This window comes from Panthera uncia (genome assembly GCF_023721935.1).
Source record: "Panthera uncia isolate 11264 chromosome B3 unlocalized genomic scaffold, Puncia_PCG_1.0 HiC_scaffold_1, whole genome shotgun sequence".
Lineage (NCBI taxonomy): Eukaryota > Metazoa > Chordata > Mammalia > Carnivora > Felidae > Panthera > Panthera uncia.
Window position 1 is genome coordinate 12,017,905 of NW_026057582.1, and position 18,504 is coordinate 12,036,408.

Genomic DNA, 18,504 nt, shown 5'->3' on the forward strand with positions numbered 1-18,504 from the left:
GATGTTTTAGTGCAATGGTTACCACAAAGAAAAAAATGTATAGGATATATTGCACAAGAAAATAAGGGAATCAAAGAATGTCACTACAGATAATCAGTGAAATGCTAAAGAAAGCAGTAAGAGAGGAAAAGAGGAGGAACAGAAGCTACAAGACGCACAAAAACACAAACCAAATGGCAATAGTAAGTCCTTCCGTATCAGTAATTACTTTAGGCGTAAATGGATTAAATTCCCAGTCAAAAGACAGACATAAGCTGAATCTATAAAAACAAAAAACATTGAGAAAAACTCTCAGGATGCAACCATGTTCTGTCTACAAGAAATTCACTTTAGATCTAAGCACACCCATAACCTGAAGGTAAAAGGATTGAAAAAAATATTCCATCAAATAGTTACCAAAAGAGAGCAGGGTTGGCTATACTAATACCATACAAAATAAACCGTTAGTCAAAAAGTGTTGGAAGAGACAAAGAAGGACATTATATTAGAATAAAAGTTCAATTCACCAAGAAGATCTAACAATTATAAATATTTATGCCCCAAGCCATCAGAGCTCCTAAATATAATGAAGCAAACTTTAAAAGAATTGAAGGGAAAAACAGCAATGTAACAGTAGGAGCCTTCAATACCCCGCTTTCAATAATGGATAGAAAAACCAGACAGAAGATAAGTAAGAACACAGAAGACTTGAACCACACTGTAGACCAATTAGACCTAACGGACATAATCAGATGACTCCACTTGACAACAGCAGAATATAAATGCTTCTCAAAAGACACCAGAGAATTCTTTAGGACAGAACATAAGCAAGGCCACAAAAAAGTCTCAACACATTTAAAGTGATTGAAATTATACAGTGTTTTTTTCTGATCATAATGGAACAAAACCAGAAATCTATAGTAGAAAGAAAACTGGAAAATCCACAAGTATATGGGAATTAAAACAACACGTTTTTAAACAACCAGTGAGTCATAGATGTAGTCAGAAGGAAAATTAGAAAATATCTTAAGAAAATTAAAATGAAGGAGCACCTGGGTGGTGGTTAAGCATCCGACTTCGGCTCAGGTCATGACCTTTTGGTTCGTGAGTTCAAGCCCCACGTCGGGCTCTGTGCTGACAGCTCAGAGCCTGGAGCCTTCAGATTCTCTCTCTCTCTCTCTCTCTCTCTCTCTCTCCCTCTCCCTCTCCCTCTCCCTCTCCCTCTCCCTCTCCCTGCCTCTCTCTCACTAGAACTCTCTCTCTCTCTCAAAAATAAATAAAAACATCTTTAAAAATGTTAAAATGAAAATGAAAACAAAACATACCAAATTTATGGGACGCCCAATAGCAATACTAACAGGAAAGATTATAGCTACAAACACACACATTAAGGGGCGCCTGGGTGGCTCAGTCGGTTAAGTGTCCAACTTCAGCTCAGGTCATGATCTCACGGTTCGTGGGTTCGAGCCCCGCGTCGGGCTCTGTGCTGACAGCTTGGAGCCTGGAGCCTGCTTCGGATTCTGCGTCTCCCTGTCTGTCTCTCTGCCCCTCCCCCACTTGGATTCTGTCTCTGTCTCTTTCTAAAATAAATAAACACTAAAAAAAAAAAAAAAAAAAATTGGGGGGCGCCTGGGTGGCTCAGTTGGTTAAGCGTCCGACTTCAGCTCAGGTCACGATCTTGCGGTCTGTGAGTTCGAGCCCCGCATCAGGCTCTGGGCTGATGGCTCAGAGCCTGGAGCCTGCTTCTGATTCTGTGTCTCCCTCTCTCTCTGCCCCTCCCCCGTTCATGCTCTGTCTCTCTCTGTCCCAAAAATAAATAAACGTTAAAAAAAATAAAATAAATAAAATAAAATAAAAACCACACACATTAATAAGGAAGAAAAATCTCAAATCAACACCCTGACTTTACACCTTAGGGAACTATAAAAAAGAACAAATCAAACCCAAAGTCAATAGATGGAAGGAAATAATAAAAATTAGAACAGAGATAAAGGCAATAGAAAATACAAAAATAATAGGAAAAATCAACAAAACTAAGAGTTGGTTCTTTGAAAGTTGAAAGGCCAACAAAATTGATCAACCCTTAGCTATATTAACTAAGAAAAAAAGGGAGGAGTCTGGGAAGGGATAGAGGAGACCATAGAGGTATAAAAGGAAAATTATTTGGACGGTGGTCAAAGAGACTTCAGCTGCATTTATAACGTGTTAAATTTAAGAAAAGCCCATTTGCAGGTATAACTTGTCATTAAAATTCATTTTTAAAAAGAACTTTAAAAACCTGCAATCTTCATGTGAATAAGACTTAGGCTATTAAAAAAGGTAGCAGGCAGGATTCATCCAATACAGGATCTGATTTATCTTCAAGCAACCCGTAACTGAAAGATGAGGGGATAGAGACACTCACGTGCTATGGTGGAGTATACGTGAGGATTTACCAAGGTCCCAGGACACACTCTTGCAAGTGTCCGGGGCCTCTTCCACACAAAACACGTTCACATCCAGATCGGCTGGATGCCTGGAACGTGGAAGTCTCATGTCAGTATGAGGTGAGCTCGCTCCTTCCTGTCCAAGTACACCCAACATTTCATCCTTTTAGAATCAAAGGGACCCCACTTGGGAGATGACGGGATACCTTCATTCTCTTACGCATTCACCACGCACACTGTGTAGACCTGTGACTCGGCCACGTACACTGTCATCCAGGCCCTAGGAAAGAACCAGAGCGTTGATGAAGTGGGTAAGGAGTCTGTACGGGCGTGCGTGCACGCGTGCGTGCGATGGATGCGTGGGGACATGGGGAAGGCCATGCTGTAGGACTCTGCTTACCTAGGAAGATAAGGCTGATAGGCGAATGCTGACGGTCAGATGGCAGCCTCTTCAGTGAGCTCTTATCTTTTTATTTCCTCAGGTATGGTTTTCGGTCGACGGCGGCAACACTTTCGAATTTTTAGCGGACTTTCACGATGATATCATAGAGAACACTTACCATAGTTTTTATACTTCAGATATTACTTTTGTCTCCCAAAGTGGAAATGTTTACTTGACGAAAGCGGGTGAGGAATTCACTTTTATTGGCGTAAGCACTACATGTGAGTCAGGGATTAGAAGATACGTGAAAAAATTCTGCCATTTTAATCAACTAATCTTAAGGTCTCAAACCTGTTAGGGGTGACGGATTTTTAAAAAATATTTTTATTGTGGCAAAATACACATAGCATGAAGTTGACCATGTTGCTCACTTTTAAAGTGTACAGTTTGACGGTATTAAGTACATTCAAAACGATCTGCCATCAGCATCGTCCATCTCCAGAACTCTTTCCATCTTATAAAACTAACACTCTGTATCCCTTAAAAAATAAATCCTAATTTGCCCCTGCCCCCAGCCCAGCAACTCCCATTCTGCTTTCTGTGTCTATGATTTTGACTACTCCAGGCCCCTCATATAAGTGGAATCTTCCAGTGTTTGCCCTTTTGTGACTGGCTTGTTTCACTTAGTATAATGTCTTCAAGATTCATCCGTGTTGTAGCAGGTGTCAGAATTTTCTTCATTTGTCAGACTAAATAACATTCCACTGTATGTATATACCACATTTTGCCTATCTATTCATCCCATCAAGGGACCTTTGTGTTGCTTCCATGTTTTAGCTATTTTGAATAGCACTGCTATGAGCATAGGTATACAAATATCTCTTTGAAACCCTGCTTTCAATTCTTTTGGGTGTCCGCCCAGAAGTGGACTTGCTGAATCATATGGTAATTCTATTTTTAAGTTTTTGAGAAATTGCAATTCTCTTTTCCATAGTAGCTATGCCATTTTACGTTCCCACCGCCAGCATAAAAGAGTTCTAATTCCTCTGCATCCTTGTCAACACTTGTTATCTTCTGTTGTTGTTGTTGTTGTTGTTGTTGTTGTTGATAGTGGTCATTCTAATGGGTATAAGGTAGTATCTCATAGTTTTGATTTGCATTTTCCTAATGATTGATCATCTTTTCTTGTTCTTATTGGCCATTTACGTATCTTCTTGGGAGAAATTTCTATTAAAGTCCTTTGCCAATTTATTAATCAGATTACTTGCTTTTTATTGCTGAGTTGTAGAAGTTCTCCATATATTCTGGATATTAATCCCTTGTGAAACATTTGCAAACATTTTTTCCCATTCTGTGGGTTGCCCTTAGTCTCCTTGGTTATGTTAATTCCTAAGGATTTTATTCTTTTTTTTATGATATTATAAATGGAATTTTTTTCCTAATTCCCTTTTCTGATTATTCATTGTTAGTATATTGAAATACAACTGATTTTTATGTATTGATTTTATGTTGCGCTACTTTGCTGAATTTGTTTATTATAACTTTTTTTGGTAGAATTGTTGGGGGTTCAACATATAGGATCATATCACTGTGAACAGAGATCATTTTACTTCTTCCTTTGTGATTTAGATGCTTTGTATTTTTTTTTTTTTTTCTGGCCTAATTGTTCTGGCTAGAACTTCTAGTACTGTGTTGAATAGAAGTGGTGAAAGCAGACATTCTTGTCTCATTCCTGATCTTAGAAGAAGAGCTTTCAGTCTTTCACTATTGAGTGTAATGCTCACTGTGGATTTCTCATAAATGGCTTTTATTATATTGAGATAATCTTTTATTCCTAGTCTAAGTGTTTTTATCATGAAAAGATTGGAACACAGATCCCAATATTTGGAGGACAGGGATCTTTTTACCCACCCTGGCTCCTATAAACTGCCCCAGGAATATGTGCACAGCTGCCTGCCAGGTGGCTTGAGTAGAGGATGGGTAAATACTGCCAAAGGCTGACATTAACCATAATTTACCATCCAAGCCTTACTCCGGAAGTTGCAAGCCTTCAATAGACTCCAGAATTCCAAAGTAATTACATCAGATATACTCTGCCAGTGCAATTGTTGTCGGCAGACAGATTCCTGGGACTTCCTACTCTACAGTCTTCCCAGAATCCTCCAGGGGGTGATAGAGTTTTAGGATCTACTAAAGTAGGACCCTATGAACAGCCCTAAAGAGGGGGACCCTGGAACATCATGCTAAGCTCTCATTTACAATTTCTGTGATGTTTTACTTTCTCAATAGACAATAATATACTCCCACTTACTGAGCTACATTTGTGCTTAGCACAAATGCTTAGCGTTTAACATTCACGGCGTCCCAGCTGACGTAGGTAATGTTAGCCTACTTTTTCAAATTGATGCAACTAAAATCACATGATTTGTAAGAGGTGGCATTGTATAAATGGTATATGACTCTCGATCTACTTTAATTTTGTGATTTTGTTGACCAAGCTCACATAGCTCCTCTCAGTTTATTGTGCAGCAAAAGAAACAGTTATGGACAGATGCCCAATCTTTTCCAAATCAGTTGAATTTTGTTAACCAGTCTTGGAGCCTAGAATGATAAAGGAACACGGTTCTCTGTTCAGGTCTACATCTCTATGATCTGCATTCTCATTTTATTTTGTTATTCAATTACTAGGTCTTTGAGATCTTGTTTTGTTGAATCTATTAACTTATTAAGGTCTTTTGATGCAAAATATGGGGGATATTTTACCTTATCTTGAGACAGGCTTCGTCTCCACTGGATTCTTTATATCTTTTAAATGCTATAGTACCTTCCTTCTCTGCGTTTTCATTCCTCTTCCCCTCTGCTCTTCCCCACCTCCCTCTTTTCCCCTTTTCCCTCACTATGTCTTCTCCTCCTTCTATCTCCGATCCTCCTTTCTTTCTCTCTAATTCATCACAAAAGTGTGTAGCACCGGTCAGATCTTCTGTTTGCTCTAATATAATGTAGGTGAGTTATTCTTGAAAACTGTTTGCTTCACCTCATCAAGGTAGCACTTGAACTTGTTCTGCTAGGACAGTGCCTTGGAAGGTGGTAAACCTGGCTACACTCAAGAGGGTTTGATTTTTTCCTTTGAGAACCATCTCATCCATTGTCAGCTTCTCTCTTGTTAGGAGAATATTCCTGAGAGTCCTCAGGATTTTGTTGATTTATCTTCCTTCTCTCAAGATTACCTAAAAGGGCTGGGTGTAGAGTGGTGTGACCTGTTACATCAGAATTTTCTTTCTTCCCTTAGCACTTTCTTTTGTATGTTTTGACATATCGTTCTTTTCCCTATTTTGATTGTTGCTGGTGGTTTTGTTTTTGTCTGTTACTTATTTTTGTGGCAAAATATACCTAGCACAAAATTTAGCATTTTAACCGTGTTAAATGAGCCATGTTCATCAATGAACTGACATCAAGTACATTCACGTTGTTGGGCACCATCAACACCGTCCATCTCCCGCCAGATCTTTTCCATCTTCCCGAACTAAAATCCTGTACCCACTAAACAATAACTCCCCATTTTTCCTTCCCTCGAGCCTCAGGCCACTACCTTTGTCCCTGTGAATTTGACTACTCTAGGGACCTCAGATAAGTGGAATCATACACTTTTTGTCCTTTTGTGACTGGCTTATTTCTCTTGTCTTCAGGTCTTTTTTTTTTTTAATATTTGTTTATTTTTGAATGAGAGAGAGAGTGCGTGCACAAGCGAGGGAGGGGCAGAGAGAGGGAAGACAGAGGATCCAGAGCAGGCTCTGCGCTGACAGAAGCAAGACTGATATGGGGCTCGAACTTAACAAACCCAGAGATCCTGACCTGAGCCGGAGCTGGGCAGTCAACCAACTGAGCCACGCAGGCACCCCCATGTCTTGAGGTTTTTACTCATGTTCTAGCAGGTTATTAGTACTTTATTCCTCTTTATGATCGAATAATATTCCATTTTATGGATATGGCACATTTTGTTTATTAGGACATTTGAGTTGATGGACATTTGATGTTTAAACACTTTTTAGCTCTTATGAATCATGCTTTTATGAACATTTATGTTCAAATTTTTGTGTAGAAACATGCTTTCAGTTCCCTTGGGTATGTGTGTAGGAGTCTAATAGCTGGGTCATACGGTAACTCTGTGTTTACAGTTTGAGGAGATGCCAAACTCTGTACTGTTTCACATTCCCACCAGCAATGCGTGAGATTTATTTTTCCACACCCACACCCACACTTATTATTTATTGTCTGTCTTCTTTATTTTAATTACTTGAGTGAGAAAATGTATCTCATTGTGGTTTTGATTTGCGTTTCACTAGTGACTAATGATGTTAAGCAGCTTTCCATGTTTTTGGCGGCCATTTGTACGTCTTTGGAGAAATGTCTGATCAAATCCTTTACCCATCTTAAAGTTGGGTTAATTGTCTTTTTATTGTTGAGTTGTAAGAGAACTTTATATATTTTGGATACTTGTCCCTTAACAGATACATGATTTGGATGCGTTTTCTCTCATTCTGGGTTATCTTTTTGACTTGTTGATGGTGCCTTTGGTTCACAAACATTTTTAATTTTGATGAAGTTCAATTTGTCTATTTTTCCTTTTGTTGTTTGCACTTTAGGTGTCATCTCTAAGGAAACAACCACTGCCTAATCCGAGGTCATAAAGATTTACTCCCATGTTTTCTTTAAAGGGGATTATAGTTTTCATACATACGTTTTGGTCCGTTTTGTTAGGTGTTCATAAGACGATGAAGCTATCCATTGAATAAAAAATAAAACTGAAATTCAATCAATAACTTCATAGGCAAGGAGATTTGCCTTCAGAAATACAGTCTTCCCAAACAGTGCTCCAGTGGTACTTTTGTAGATTATTGGGTAAATTTGGAATTGGGGCTAAACCTAGAGATAACTGATCAGGTCTAACCACAGTGAGAAAAACATTGATTATTCCCAAGATAAGAGTGAGGCTGGATTCACTGTTGTTGTTTGTTTTTAACAAGTCAGCATTCTTTACTGTTTAGTTTCAAACCAGTTTCTTCTGGTCTCTGATATGATGTTAAGCAATAAGCCTTCTGAAGCTTTCTGCTATAACTTCAAAAAGCAAGGTTTCTTCGACCTCAGTATTGTGTCCTCAGTGAACACCACCAGAATTCAGTGCCACCATCATAGAATCTCCGTATTGGTTCTTCCTTACTCAACGATGAGGAGAGACCACAGAATTCTGATTCTGTTTCTCCAGGACTGCACCACTGCGTTTATGTATTCTATATCCAATTTTTTTCAGCTCATTTTTAAACTTTTATTCAATTTCTGTTGGTATCAGGTTCATCTTCTTGGTGTATTTGCTGCTATATTCATTGAGACAGCAGTTGTGACATAGCATTTCAGAATCTAATGATCAGCCATCACAGGATTATGAAATAAATGAAAATGGCTATGAGTAGTATTAGGAGGGGTTGGAAAGTAGAGTGGGATGTGGAATACTTCCAGTATTCCAGAAAGCTCCCTCACGCTACTTTCCCATCAGTATACCTTTAAGGGTTGCCCTTATTCTGACTTCTAATACCATAGATTAGTTTTATCTGATTTTGAACTTCACATAAATACAATTATGCATATATATTTTTTTCCTCAGTCAACATTATGACCGTGATATTCCTGCACACTGATGCAGCAATTTGTTCTTTTTCACCACTGTGTAGTCTTCCACTGTCTGAATACCATATCTCTTCCACTTCTAGTAGTTATCTGAATTGTTTCCATTGGGTGCTGATTATAAATAGAGAAGCCGTGAACATTTTCGTATTAGTCTTTTTCTGGACAGAGCTTTCGTTTCTGTTTGGCATATACCTAGGAATAGAATTGCTGCACCGTAAAGTGTATGTTTATTTGGCTTTTTGTGGAAAAAAACGTTAAGTACTATCAACGTTTCTCCAAAGTAATTGCATCAATCTATTGTCCCATGAGCAACATGGAGGAATTCTCGTTGCTCCTCCTCCTCCCCAGCACTCAGGTTGTTAGTCTTTTAAATAGGAAGCCATTGTGATCAGTATGTAACCATATCTGCTGAAGATTTGCTTTGCATGAGTAATAATGTTTAGCACATTTTCGTATGTTCACTGACCAATTTTTATATATTTTTGGTAAGTTATCTCAAGCCTCTTTGTAATCTAGTTTTATTGGAATGACCTTTTTGATTGATTGCTCTGAATTTTTAACGTATTATGGACATGAGTCCTCTTTCAGAAATATGACTTGCAAACATCTTTTTCCAACCAATGGCTTGTCTTTTCTCTTCTCTTTTTTATTTTATTTTGTATTTTTTTAATGTTTATTTATTTTTGAGACAGAGCATGAGTGGGGGAGACACAGAATCCAAAGCAGGCTCCAGGCTCTGAGCTGTCAGCACTGAGTCCGACACGGGGCTCAAACCCACGAACTGCGAGATCGTGACCTGAGCCGAAGTCGGACACTTAACCAACTGAGCCACCCAGGCACCCCTCTGTTCTCTTTATGGTGTCCTGTGAGGGGCAAAATTATTGGTTTTTAAAAGTTCAGCTTATCGGGGCACCTGGGTGGCTCAGTCAGTTAAGCATCCAACTGTGGCACAGGTCATGATCTCACGGTTCATAAGTTCGAGCCCCGTGTTAGGCTCTGTGCTGACAGCTTGGAGCCTGGAGCCTGCTTCGGATTCTGTGTCTCCCTCTCTCTCTGTCCTTCCCCCGCTCATGCTCTCTCTCAAAAATAAACATGAAAAAAAATTTTTTTAAGTTCAGCTTATCCATCTTTTCTTGTATGGCAAGTACTTGTTCTTATATCCTGTTTGAGAAATCTTTGCCTATCCCAAAGTTATGAAGATCCTTTCCTGTTTCCTTCTAGCAGATTGTCCTAGGTTGGTTGTATAGGTCTACGTGACCTTTCTCTTTTCGTGTGCAGTATGAAGTGAGGTTCTTTTCTCCCCATAAAGCTGTCAGGTTTTCTACTATGGCCTTGAGCTGAATACTCAAGGTCATGAGTTGTCATTGTTGTTTGTAAGCTCTTTGGTATATCCATAAAGTCGTACCACCCTACCGTCTTCGTGAAAATCTTTGAAAAAATCTTTGTAGTTGTCATCGTTGTTAGGTACAGCAACCGCATTTGATCATTTAAAGCGCAGCCGTCCACAGACACGCCGTCCCCTGCCACTGCAGTAATACTTTGAGTAACTGTGATGCCCTTGCTTGCTGTGGATTGCCAGCATCACGATAACTACCAGGCATAGAGGTCATCTGTGCATTCCTTGAATATGTGAGCGACTCCGTCCCAGAATCCAGCCTGGATATTCTATTTTCCATGGACATTTCTAGTAAAAATACTGTGCCACTTCTAGTCCTGGCAGCAAATATAATTCCACTCGAGTGTTTCACCTGAAGAGCCTTTATAAGGAGACGATTTTCAGAGCACTGGACAGAGCTAAAGGAACCAACAATGACACTGAAGTACCCAGAGATTAGCAATGGGAGAAAACCATTACAGTCCTCGGATTTAAGAGGCAATGCAAATTGGGGCGCCTGTTAAGCATCCGACTCTTGATTTCAACTCAGGTCATAAGATTGAGCCCCACAATGGGCTCTGCACTGACACCGGGGAACCTGCTTGGGATTCTCTCTCTCCCTCTCTCTCTGCCCCTCCCCGACCTGCGTGTGTGTGTGCACACTCGCTCTCTCTCTCCCTCTCTCTCTCAAAATAAACATTTTGGGGCGCCTGGATGGCTCAGTCAGTGAAGCATCCAACTTCAATTCAGGTCATGATCTCACAACTGGTGAGTTTGAGCCCCATGTCAGGCTACACGCTGACAGCTCAGAGCCTGGAGCCTGCTTCGGATTCTGTGTCTCCCACTCTCTCTGCCCCTCCCCCACTCACGCTATTTCTCTCTCTCTCAAAAATAAATAAACATTTAAATAAATAAACATTTTAAAACAGAGGTAATGCAAATAAATAGATTATAGATAGACAGATAGATAGTAGATAGGTAATAATATCACCCAAGCCCAGTCAAAGCTGGGATGGAAGAGGGGCTGTCCTATAAGAGGAATAGTGTTGGAGGCTCAAAGCTACTGCCAGAACTGTATCACCAAAGGAGGGAGAAAGGCAGGGAAAAACTACCTAGACTTTTCTCTCCTTCCCTTGTTCTTCTCTCCTGCTAGTGCCAAACTCAATCAGAAGCCTTCTGGAAACAGAGCACAAGTATTGCAGTTCGTAGAGGTCAGCCTTCCAGTGTAGCAAACAGGGAAGAGGAAGTCTAAGGATGGATCTGGAGGAAAAGGCAAACAGAGAATCAACAGCACATATTATGAAATAAAAATTGAAATAGGCTAAATAAGATTACTTTGCAAGCAGTAAAAATAACACCTAAGAAAATGGAACTAAATTGTCAATGTAAACGATGAACTATGACAAAGTATAGGTAGAAACTAAAGAAACATGTCTTGGGAATGCAAGCTGGTGCAGCCACTCTGGAAAACAGTATGGGAGTTCCTCAAAAAACTAAAAATAGAACTACCCTACGACCCAGCAATTGCACTACTAGGCATTTATCCACGGGATACAGGTGTGCCGTTTCGAAGGGACACATGCACCCTCATGTTTATAGCAGCACTATCGACAATAGCCAAAGTATGGAAAGAGCCCAAATGTCCATCGATGGATGAATGGATAAAAAAGATGTGGTATATATATACAGCAGAGTATTACTCGGCAATCAAAAAGAAAGAAGTCTTGCCATTTGCAACTACGTGGATGGAGCTGGTGGGTATTATGATAAATGAAATTAGTCAGAGAAAGGCAAAAATCATATGACCTCACTCACAAGATGACTTTAAGAGACAAAACAGATGAACTTAAGGGAAAGGAAACAAAAATACTATAAAAACAGGGAGGGGAACAAAACAGAAAAGACTCAAAAATATGGAGAACAAACTGAGGGTTATGGGAGGGGTTGTGGGAGGAGGGATGGGCTAAATGGGGAAGGGGCACTAAGGAATCTACTCCTGAAATCATTGTTGCACTAGATGCTAACTCATTTGGATGTAAATTTTAAAAAATAAAATAAATAAATAAAATAAATAAAGAAACATGTCTACATGGAATAAAAAAAAAGTGGAAAGAATCTAAAATGATAAATACAAATGCTTGAGAAACAAAGTTGTAGGAATTTCCAGTGAAGAACGGAGGCGGTGTCTCTGTTTCTCTATTATCTACAGTTCCTGGCACGTCCCCTCCGATACGAGTGGACAGATGGGTGAATGAATAAATACTGAAAATAGAAAATAATACAGGAAACCAAAAGTGACAATAAGATTTTTTTAACTAAAAGCAAAACACTTCTGAATTATTTGAAATAGAAAATGTAAATCAACTTTAAAGGCACAGAAAAATCAAGTCAGCCTTGGATTTTTTTCTGCTGCCACGATGAAAGGCACATATTCTTCTACAGAACTTTCAGAGAAAAATAATATTACCTAAGAATTTGGAGCCAACTAACTTCACCAGTAATTCACGTGCAAAGCCAACAGAAGAATGTTGTAAAACCTATGTTGAGTCAAAGCTGGGGTTCATTGATCATAAGATGACTTTGTTCTGTTACCACAAAGAAAAACTTCCAATTAAACCTTAACACCCTGTTTTAACAGTGTTCCTGAGTGATGCTTGGATTACTGTGACATTATTGCCTTACTTGGTATGTGATAGGGTAATCGTTTTGAGTGGTATTTCACTAGCAAAAGATAATGTAATGTCATCTCCTGTGGGATTCTTCCTTCCTTTTTTTTTTTTTTTAAAGAATTTCTTTAATGTTTACTTATTTTTGAGAGAGACAGAGACAGAGTCCAAGTGGGGGAGGGGCAGAGAGGGAGACACAGAATCTGAAGCAGATTCCACGCTCCAGCGCCGGATGCGGGGCTCAAACGCATGGCCCACGAGGTCATGACCTGAGCCAAAGTCGGAGGCTTAACCGACTGAGCCACCCAGGCGCCCCGGATTCTTTCTTTCTTAGGTTCTATAAAACACTTGGTGTCGTACAAGAAAATGTGACATTGTGGTGATTCTTCCAGTGTCGCTTACTGATAAATATATACCCTGCTTTGTTTTCTTCTCTTACTGCGCCCATAACAATTTTGTTTCAGTGCCAAATTATAATGTAATATTATTGAAGGCATCTTAAGCATCGGTAAAATTCAACAATATTATACCAGTGTTTCAGAAAACTTGAAGTGATGGGCAATATAAAAAGCTGGCACAAAGTACATACCTGTGTGGCCAAATGACCACTGTACTTTGAGTGCCACCTGGTGGGAAATGATTGTAAGACATGGCAATTACAAAAGTGATCTCAATCAAAATGTTAAAATGTGAAGAAAGTGTATCTTATGTTCATAGATGAAATATGGCCTAGTGAACCTTAGCAACTGTAATATTTAATTTTGTGTCAACTTGACTGGGCTAAGGGGTGCCCATATTTTTTAAATTATTTTTTAAATTCTTTATTTTTGAGAGAGAGAGAGACAGAGACAGAGACAGAGACAGAGACAGAGAGGAGACACAGCATCCAAAGCAGGCTCCAGGCTCTGAGCTGTCAGCACAGAGCCTGAAGCAGGACTTGAACTCCCCAACTGTGAGATCATGACCTTAGCTGAAGTCGGACACTTAACCAACTAAGCCACCCAGGCACCCCAAGGAGTGCCCATATTAAACTATGTCTGAATGTGACTGTGAGGGTGTTTCTGGAGGAGGTTAGCATTTGAACCAGCAGGCTCTGTAAAGCAGACTGTCCTACCCAGTGTGGATGGGTGGGCCTCATCCAATCCATTGGAGGCCTGAGTGGAACGAAAGGGTGAAGGAAAATGGAATCCCCTCCTTTGCTTCCTGCCTGCCTGTGAACTGGGACGTAAGTCGTCTCCTGTCCTTGGCCTGGGACTTAAACTAGGGGCCTTTCTGGTTTTCAGTCCTCATGTCTTTGTCCTCTGACTGGGAGTTATGCCATCTGATCCCCTGGTTCTCAGGCCCTTGCTTCTGTAGCTTACAGCCGATCACAGCATTTCTCAGCCTCCATAATTGCATGAGCTAATTCCTCACAGTAAACCTCTGCCCATATCCACTTGTGCAGGGCGACAGAGGTGGAATTGGCGAGTAAAGGTTGGCTTCTATATGCATCTTGAAGCTAGAGTCAGTAGGATTTGCTGATGGCCTCGATACAGGCTGTGAGAGGAAGAGGAGAATTAAGAATGACACCACGGGAGGTGCCTGGGTGGCTCAGTTGGTTAAGCGTCTGACTTCGGCTCAGGTCTTGATCTTGCAGTTCGTGAGTTCAAGCCCCGCATCGGGCTCTGTGTGGACAGCCCAGAGCCTGGAGCCTGCTTCGGATTCTGTGTCTCCCTCTCTCTCTGCCCCTCCCCTGCTCACACTCTGTCTCTCTGTGTCTCTCAATAATAAATACACATTAAAACAAAAAAAGAAAGAATGACACCACTGTTTTGGATTGAGCAAAAGGAAAACTGCAGTTGGTGTTATGGAGAGGAGGAAGGCTGAGGGTGGAGGAGTTTGCCTGGGGGTTGGGAGTCCAGTCTGGGATGAGTTTGGTTTGAGATGCCTGACCGCCATGGATCTGGAACGGTCAGTAGGCAGCCAGATATACAAATCTGGAGTTCAGGGAAGAGAATGGGATGAGAGGTTTACATTTGGGAATAATCTGCATAAAGATGGATTTAGTGGCACCTGGGTGGCTCGGTCAATTAAGTGTCCCACTCTTGATCTCAGCTCAGGTCTTGATCTCAAGTTCTACGCCCCATGTTGGGCTACGTGCTGGGTGTGAAGCCTACTTAAAAAAAAAAAAAAAAAAAGGATTTAAAATCCTAAAACTGGATGAGATCTCCAGAGATAGAGAAGAGATCTAAAAATTGAGCCCTGGGGCACTCCAACATTCAGGGATTGTGGGAGGCAGCTCTCTCTCTCTCTCTGGACCAGTGTCTGTTCGGTTAGGTGAATGCTTTGCTACTACCAGATTACTGCCAGGACTGCCCATCATGTTTCTCTAAAGGCACGAGAGAAACACAGGATACCAAATTTGGTTCAACCTATTCATCGTAGGATGGCTAATGACTCCACGGTCTCTGCAGATAATTCTCCTGGCATCAGAAAGAGGAACCACCACTAGGGGGAGCTCACTTCTCTTTCTCCAGATCTCTCCTGTGACCCTCACTCTGGCCTTCACCTACTTCAGGGAACAGGTTCTGTAATGAAATGGAGCCCCGAAAGGACTTTTGAGGGACTTAACCAAGACCAGCATGTATTTTGCTAATTGTGGAGTCTCAAAGCCTTACTTCCACCCCTTAGTTTAAGTGAAGGGTTTTTTAGTTTTTTGGGGTTTTTTTGTTTTTTACAAGGTATGGTATTAAAACATCTCTAGTTGTATTATATTGACATCAAGAGACTTCTGTTTCTTTCCTCGTAGGATTAAGAAGATATAGTAAAATCGGATCTATTAATGACAATATATTCACATTATACTATGACCACATGGGTTTCATACATAAACTGACTCCAGACCATTTTGAAGCTGGTGGGTCATTTGCAGCCTTTGGAAATTCTAAAGGTATTTTTGGACAGGTTAGTGATATAATGCATTGAAACTGTTCACCTTGCTTTAAGAATACATATACCACATTCCACACACGGAATTGTGGGAAAACAGGAAGGTATTTTCCTTGGGACAAACTCGTATTAATGCACTTTGCTCTGTTTGACTATAGGAAAAGCCTCCAGATAGCAGAGAACATCTCCAAAACCTTCTTCCCAGTCCCTTTCAGGGTTCTATAGATTTAACTCCACCCAGACTATCTTCAGAGCAACATGACCAGATATTCTAAGCTTATTACTTAGACCTATTACTTCCAACCCAGGGTCACGATAGGTTTGGTTTTCTACCTCCCAAGAAATATGAGCAAGAAATATGAGTTCCATTTTTCCCAGTGGTTTACCTTTCCTCTTTCATATTAACCCTGCCCCTTCATTTTTTTTTCCTTTTCTGATACTAATATAGGACTTCCTCACAGGTGACAGTGCAAAGAGTTGTTCTAATAATTTTAATGTATAATGTGCCACTTGTGATGGTGCATGTGCCTAAGAACTCATCACTGGGCACACGGTCATGAAATGAACTTTCCTGAGTGTATCAGCAAAGAACAAGGTTTTTGTGTTCACTGGGGCTTAACAAAACCTTCCCTTCGGCCTAAAGGAAATGGAATAAAGGCTGACTCTGGTTTTAACAGATCACTGCAAACTACCAGGCCAAGACTGGGGCCGAAAGGTTGTTGTCTTTGCTTTCCCTGTCCGAGATATTCCTAGAGAGGGTGGCGGGAACTTCCCTGTGACTGTAAAATGCCGCCATATGACTTTCTGTGCAGTTGCCAGTCTGCCGTGTGGGCTCTGCATAGACACAAATCAAATGACATGAGGGGAGGGTGGAACTTGCCAAAAAAGCAGATTCCACAGTTTTTCACTAACTTCACAATTTGTAGGAAATGTCTTAGTTCTCTTATGTGAAAGTTTACATTCTTAAAATCAAAAGCCAATAAATAGGGTTTGTTTTTTTTTAACTCACCTCTCTCCCCCAGACAAGCTGTGCGTGCATCCTCCCGGGATAAAAATCACCACTGGCTTTTTCGTGGCTCTATGTCCCGAGCACTGCTCTGCTCTCTTAAATCTTTGTAACAGCTACTTGTCCTCATTTTACTGATGAGCAAAATGAGGCAAAGCAAGGCTGAATAATCTACCCCAAATCACACACACCACTGACATCTACCCAGACAGCAGGTCCCAGGCCCAGCGTGTTGCCTTTCATTGAACTTGTACACAGTTTTCATAGGGTGGTCTTGTCACTCCCAGGCTACAATGGCATTAGGAATTCTAAAATTGTTTTTAATCTTTATTTGTTTTTTTGAGAGGGAGAGTTGGGGAGGGGAAGACAGAGAGGGAGACACAGAATGTGAAGCAGGCTCCAGGCTCCGAGCCATCAGGACAGAACCTGATGTAGTGCTTGAACTCACAAACTTCAAGATGACCTGAGCCACAGTCAGATGCTTAACTGACTGAGCCACCCAGGCACCCCGTGATGTTTAGAACTCTAAAGCACTCTCAGCCTTTCGAGAGCCCTTAAGACACTGATTCTGTCTCATGTCTATTCTCCTGGCATCTGTTTCCCACTCTCTCCCCTCTTCAGTGGGTTCCCAAGTTTAAGACACTAGGGGGACAAGACATGACAGAAAATGGGTCTTGGAGGCACTGTTGAATGGCCACACCCCCAACCAGTCTGCACTACCTACCAGCCCCACTCCCCATGTCATAACAACGAGGTCAAACCACAACACCCCCTTCGGGATGGTCCTCAAAGTTCCCCAAGCTGGACAGGATCAGGATCAGAGTAGAGTGTGTTGGAAAGACACTACGGGTCAGAAATTGGGGCAGTGGTGCTGGCATGGACTATAGGGAAAGGCTTGTGAAACAGAAGAAATGAGAAAGGCTATAGCACAGGAGCGGGGGGGTTGTGGGGTCAGCCGTGGGGTCACTGGCATGCAGCGGTGGGAACAGCGGCTTTCAAGTGAGGAGCTGTATGCCACAGCCCCTTCCTGTAAAAACAAAAACAAAAACAAAAACAAAAAACAACTCCAGTAAGAACCGAGCTCCAAAATCTGCCCCTCCAGACCCCTCGCACACAATGGAAGACATGCCTCGGTGCATTCTTCCACTCCAGCTCCTGCCAAGGTCACGGGAATCCCAAACTGAATCTTACTCCCCAGAATTTGCCTCCGCACCAGGAGAAGATATTATCCCTCACACACGCGTGGATATTCAAACAGAACATGTTGAAATATTACTCCTACTGATGAACAAAAACGGTCCTGTTTTGACCTGAACTGGAAACAAATCTCATATTTGCATTTTGCCCTAATTGAAGTATAAAGTAGTTTAGATGCACTGTTTTCTTTTCTTCCTACTCCAGCCTCCTGACATGGGCTTCGAAACTGCACTCGCGCCACAGTTTATCACTTTAAAAGAAGTGGTTTTTTTTGCGTACGTCCCCACAAACGAACCTCAGGAAAGTAGATACACCAAGAAATTCAGCAACATCCACTTGGGAAAAGTGATACACTCCAGGTAGGGACTGATTTGCCTCACATGTATTTAGATTTCACACTGGTTTCTAAACGCTAAATTCCGAGCCGACGTTTTTGAGTCGTGTTCTTAGCTGTACCAGATAGAGTATATCTTTTTCCGATACCTCAGAAGCCCACATACGTTGGTAGATTCCAAGGTGCCTTGACTGATGCCCCAAGTTCAGAAACACAGGATTGATCACGTCAGCACCTTCAGTATCAAAGATTTCGTCTTTGAGTAATCAAAGATGTCCTGGGCTACACTGGATACTGCTTGTCTATACTGCTCACTTACATGGCATTTCTCACATGTACTAAGGACAAACACATCTAGCAAAGCGAAGGTCATCTTGCACAAAATACCGCACAGCAGGGTATGTGGTATTCTCAGCCACGCTTACTTCTAAGATAACAGCAAGAGCCCAGGACCTTTAAAGCTACCTTTAGGGCTAAAAACCGTCTTTGAAGACCACTATGAATTTTACAACCCCGAAAATCTAACAAC

At 41.1% G+C, this 18,504-nt stretch overlaps 1 protein-coding gene across 2 annotated transcripts in view; it reads left to right on the forward strand.

Moving 5' to 3' along the window:
- Window positions 1-18,504, forward strand: part of CATSPERB (cation channel sperm associated auxiliary subunit beta) — a 108,289-nt gene that overhangs the window by 49,396 nt on the left and 40,389 nt on the right. For both annotated transcript variants that reach the window (XM_049612309.1, XM_049612310.1), the window contains exons 15-17: window positions 2,888-3,032; window positions 15,299-15,453; window positions 17,846-18,000. In XM_049612309.1, the coding sequence (XP_049468266.1) occupies window positions 2,888-3,032; window positions 15,299-15,453; window positions 17,846-18,000 (455 nt within the window). The remainder of the gene's footprint in view (window positions 1-2,887; window positions 3,033-15,298; window positions 15,454-17,845; window positions 18,001-18,504) is intronic.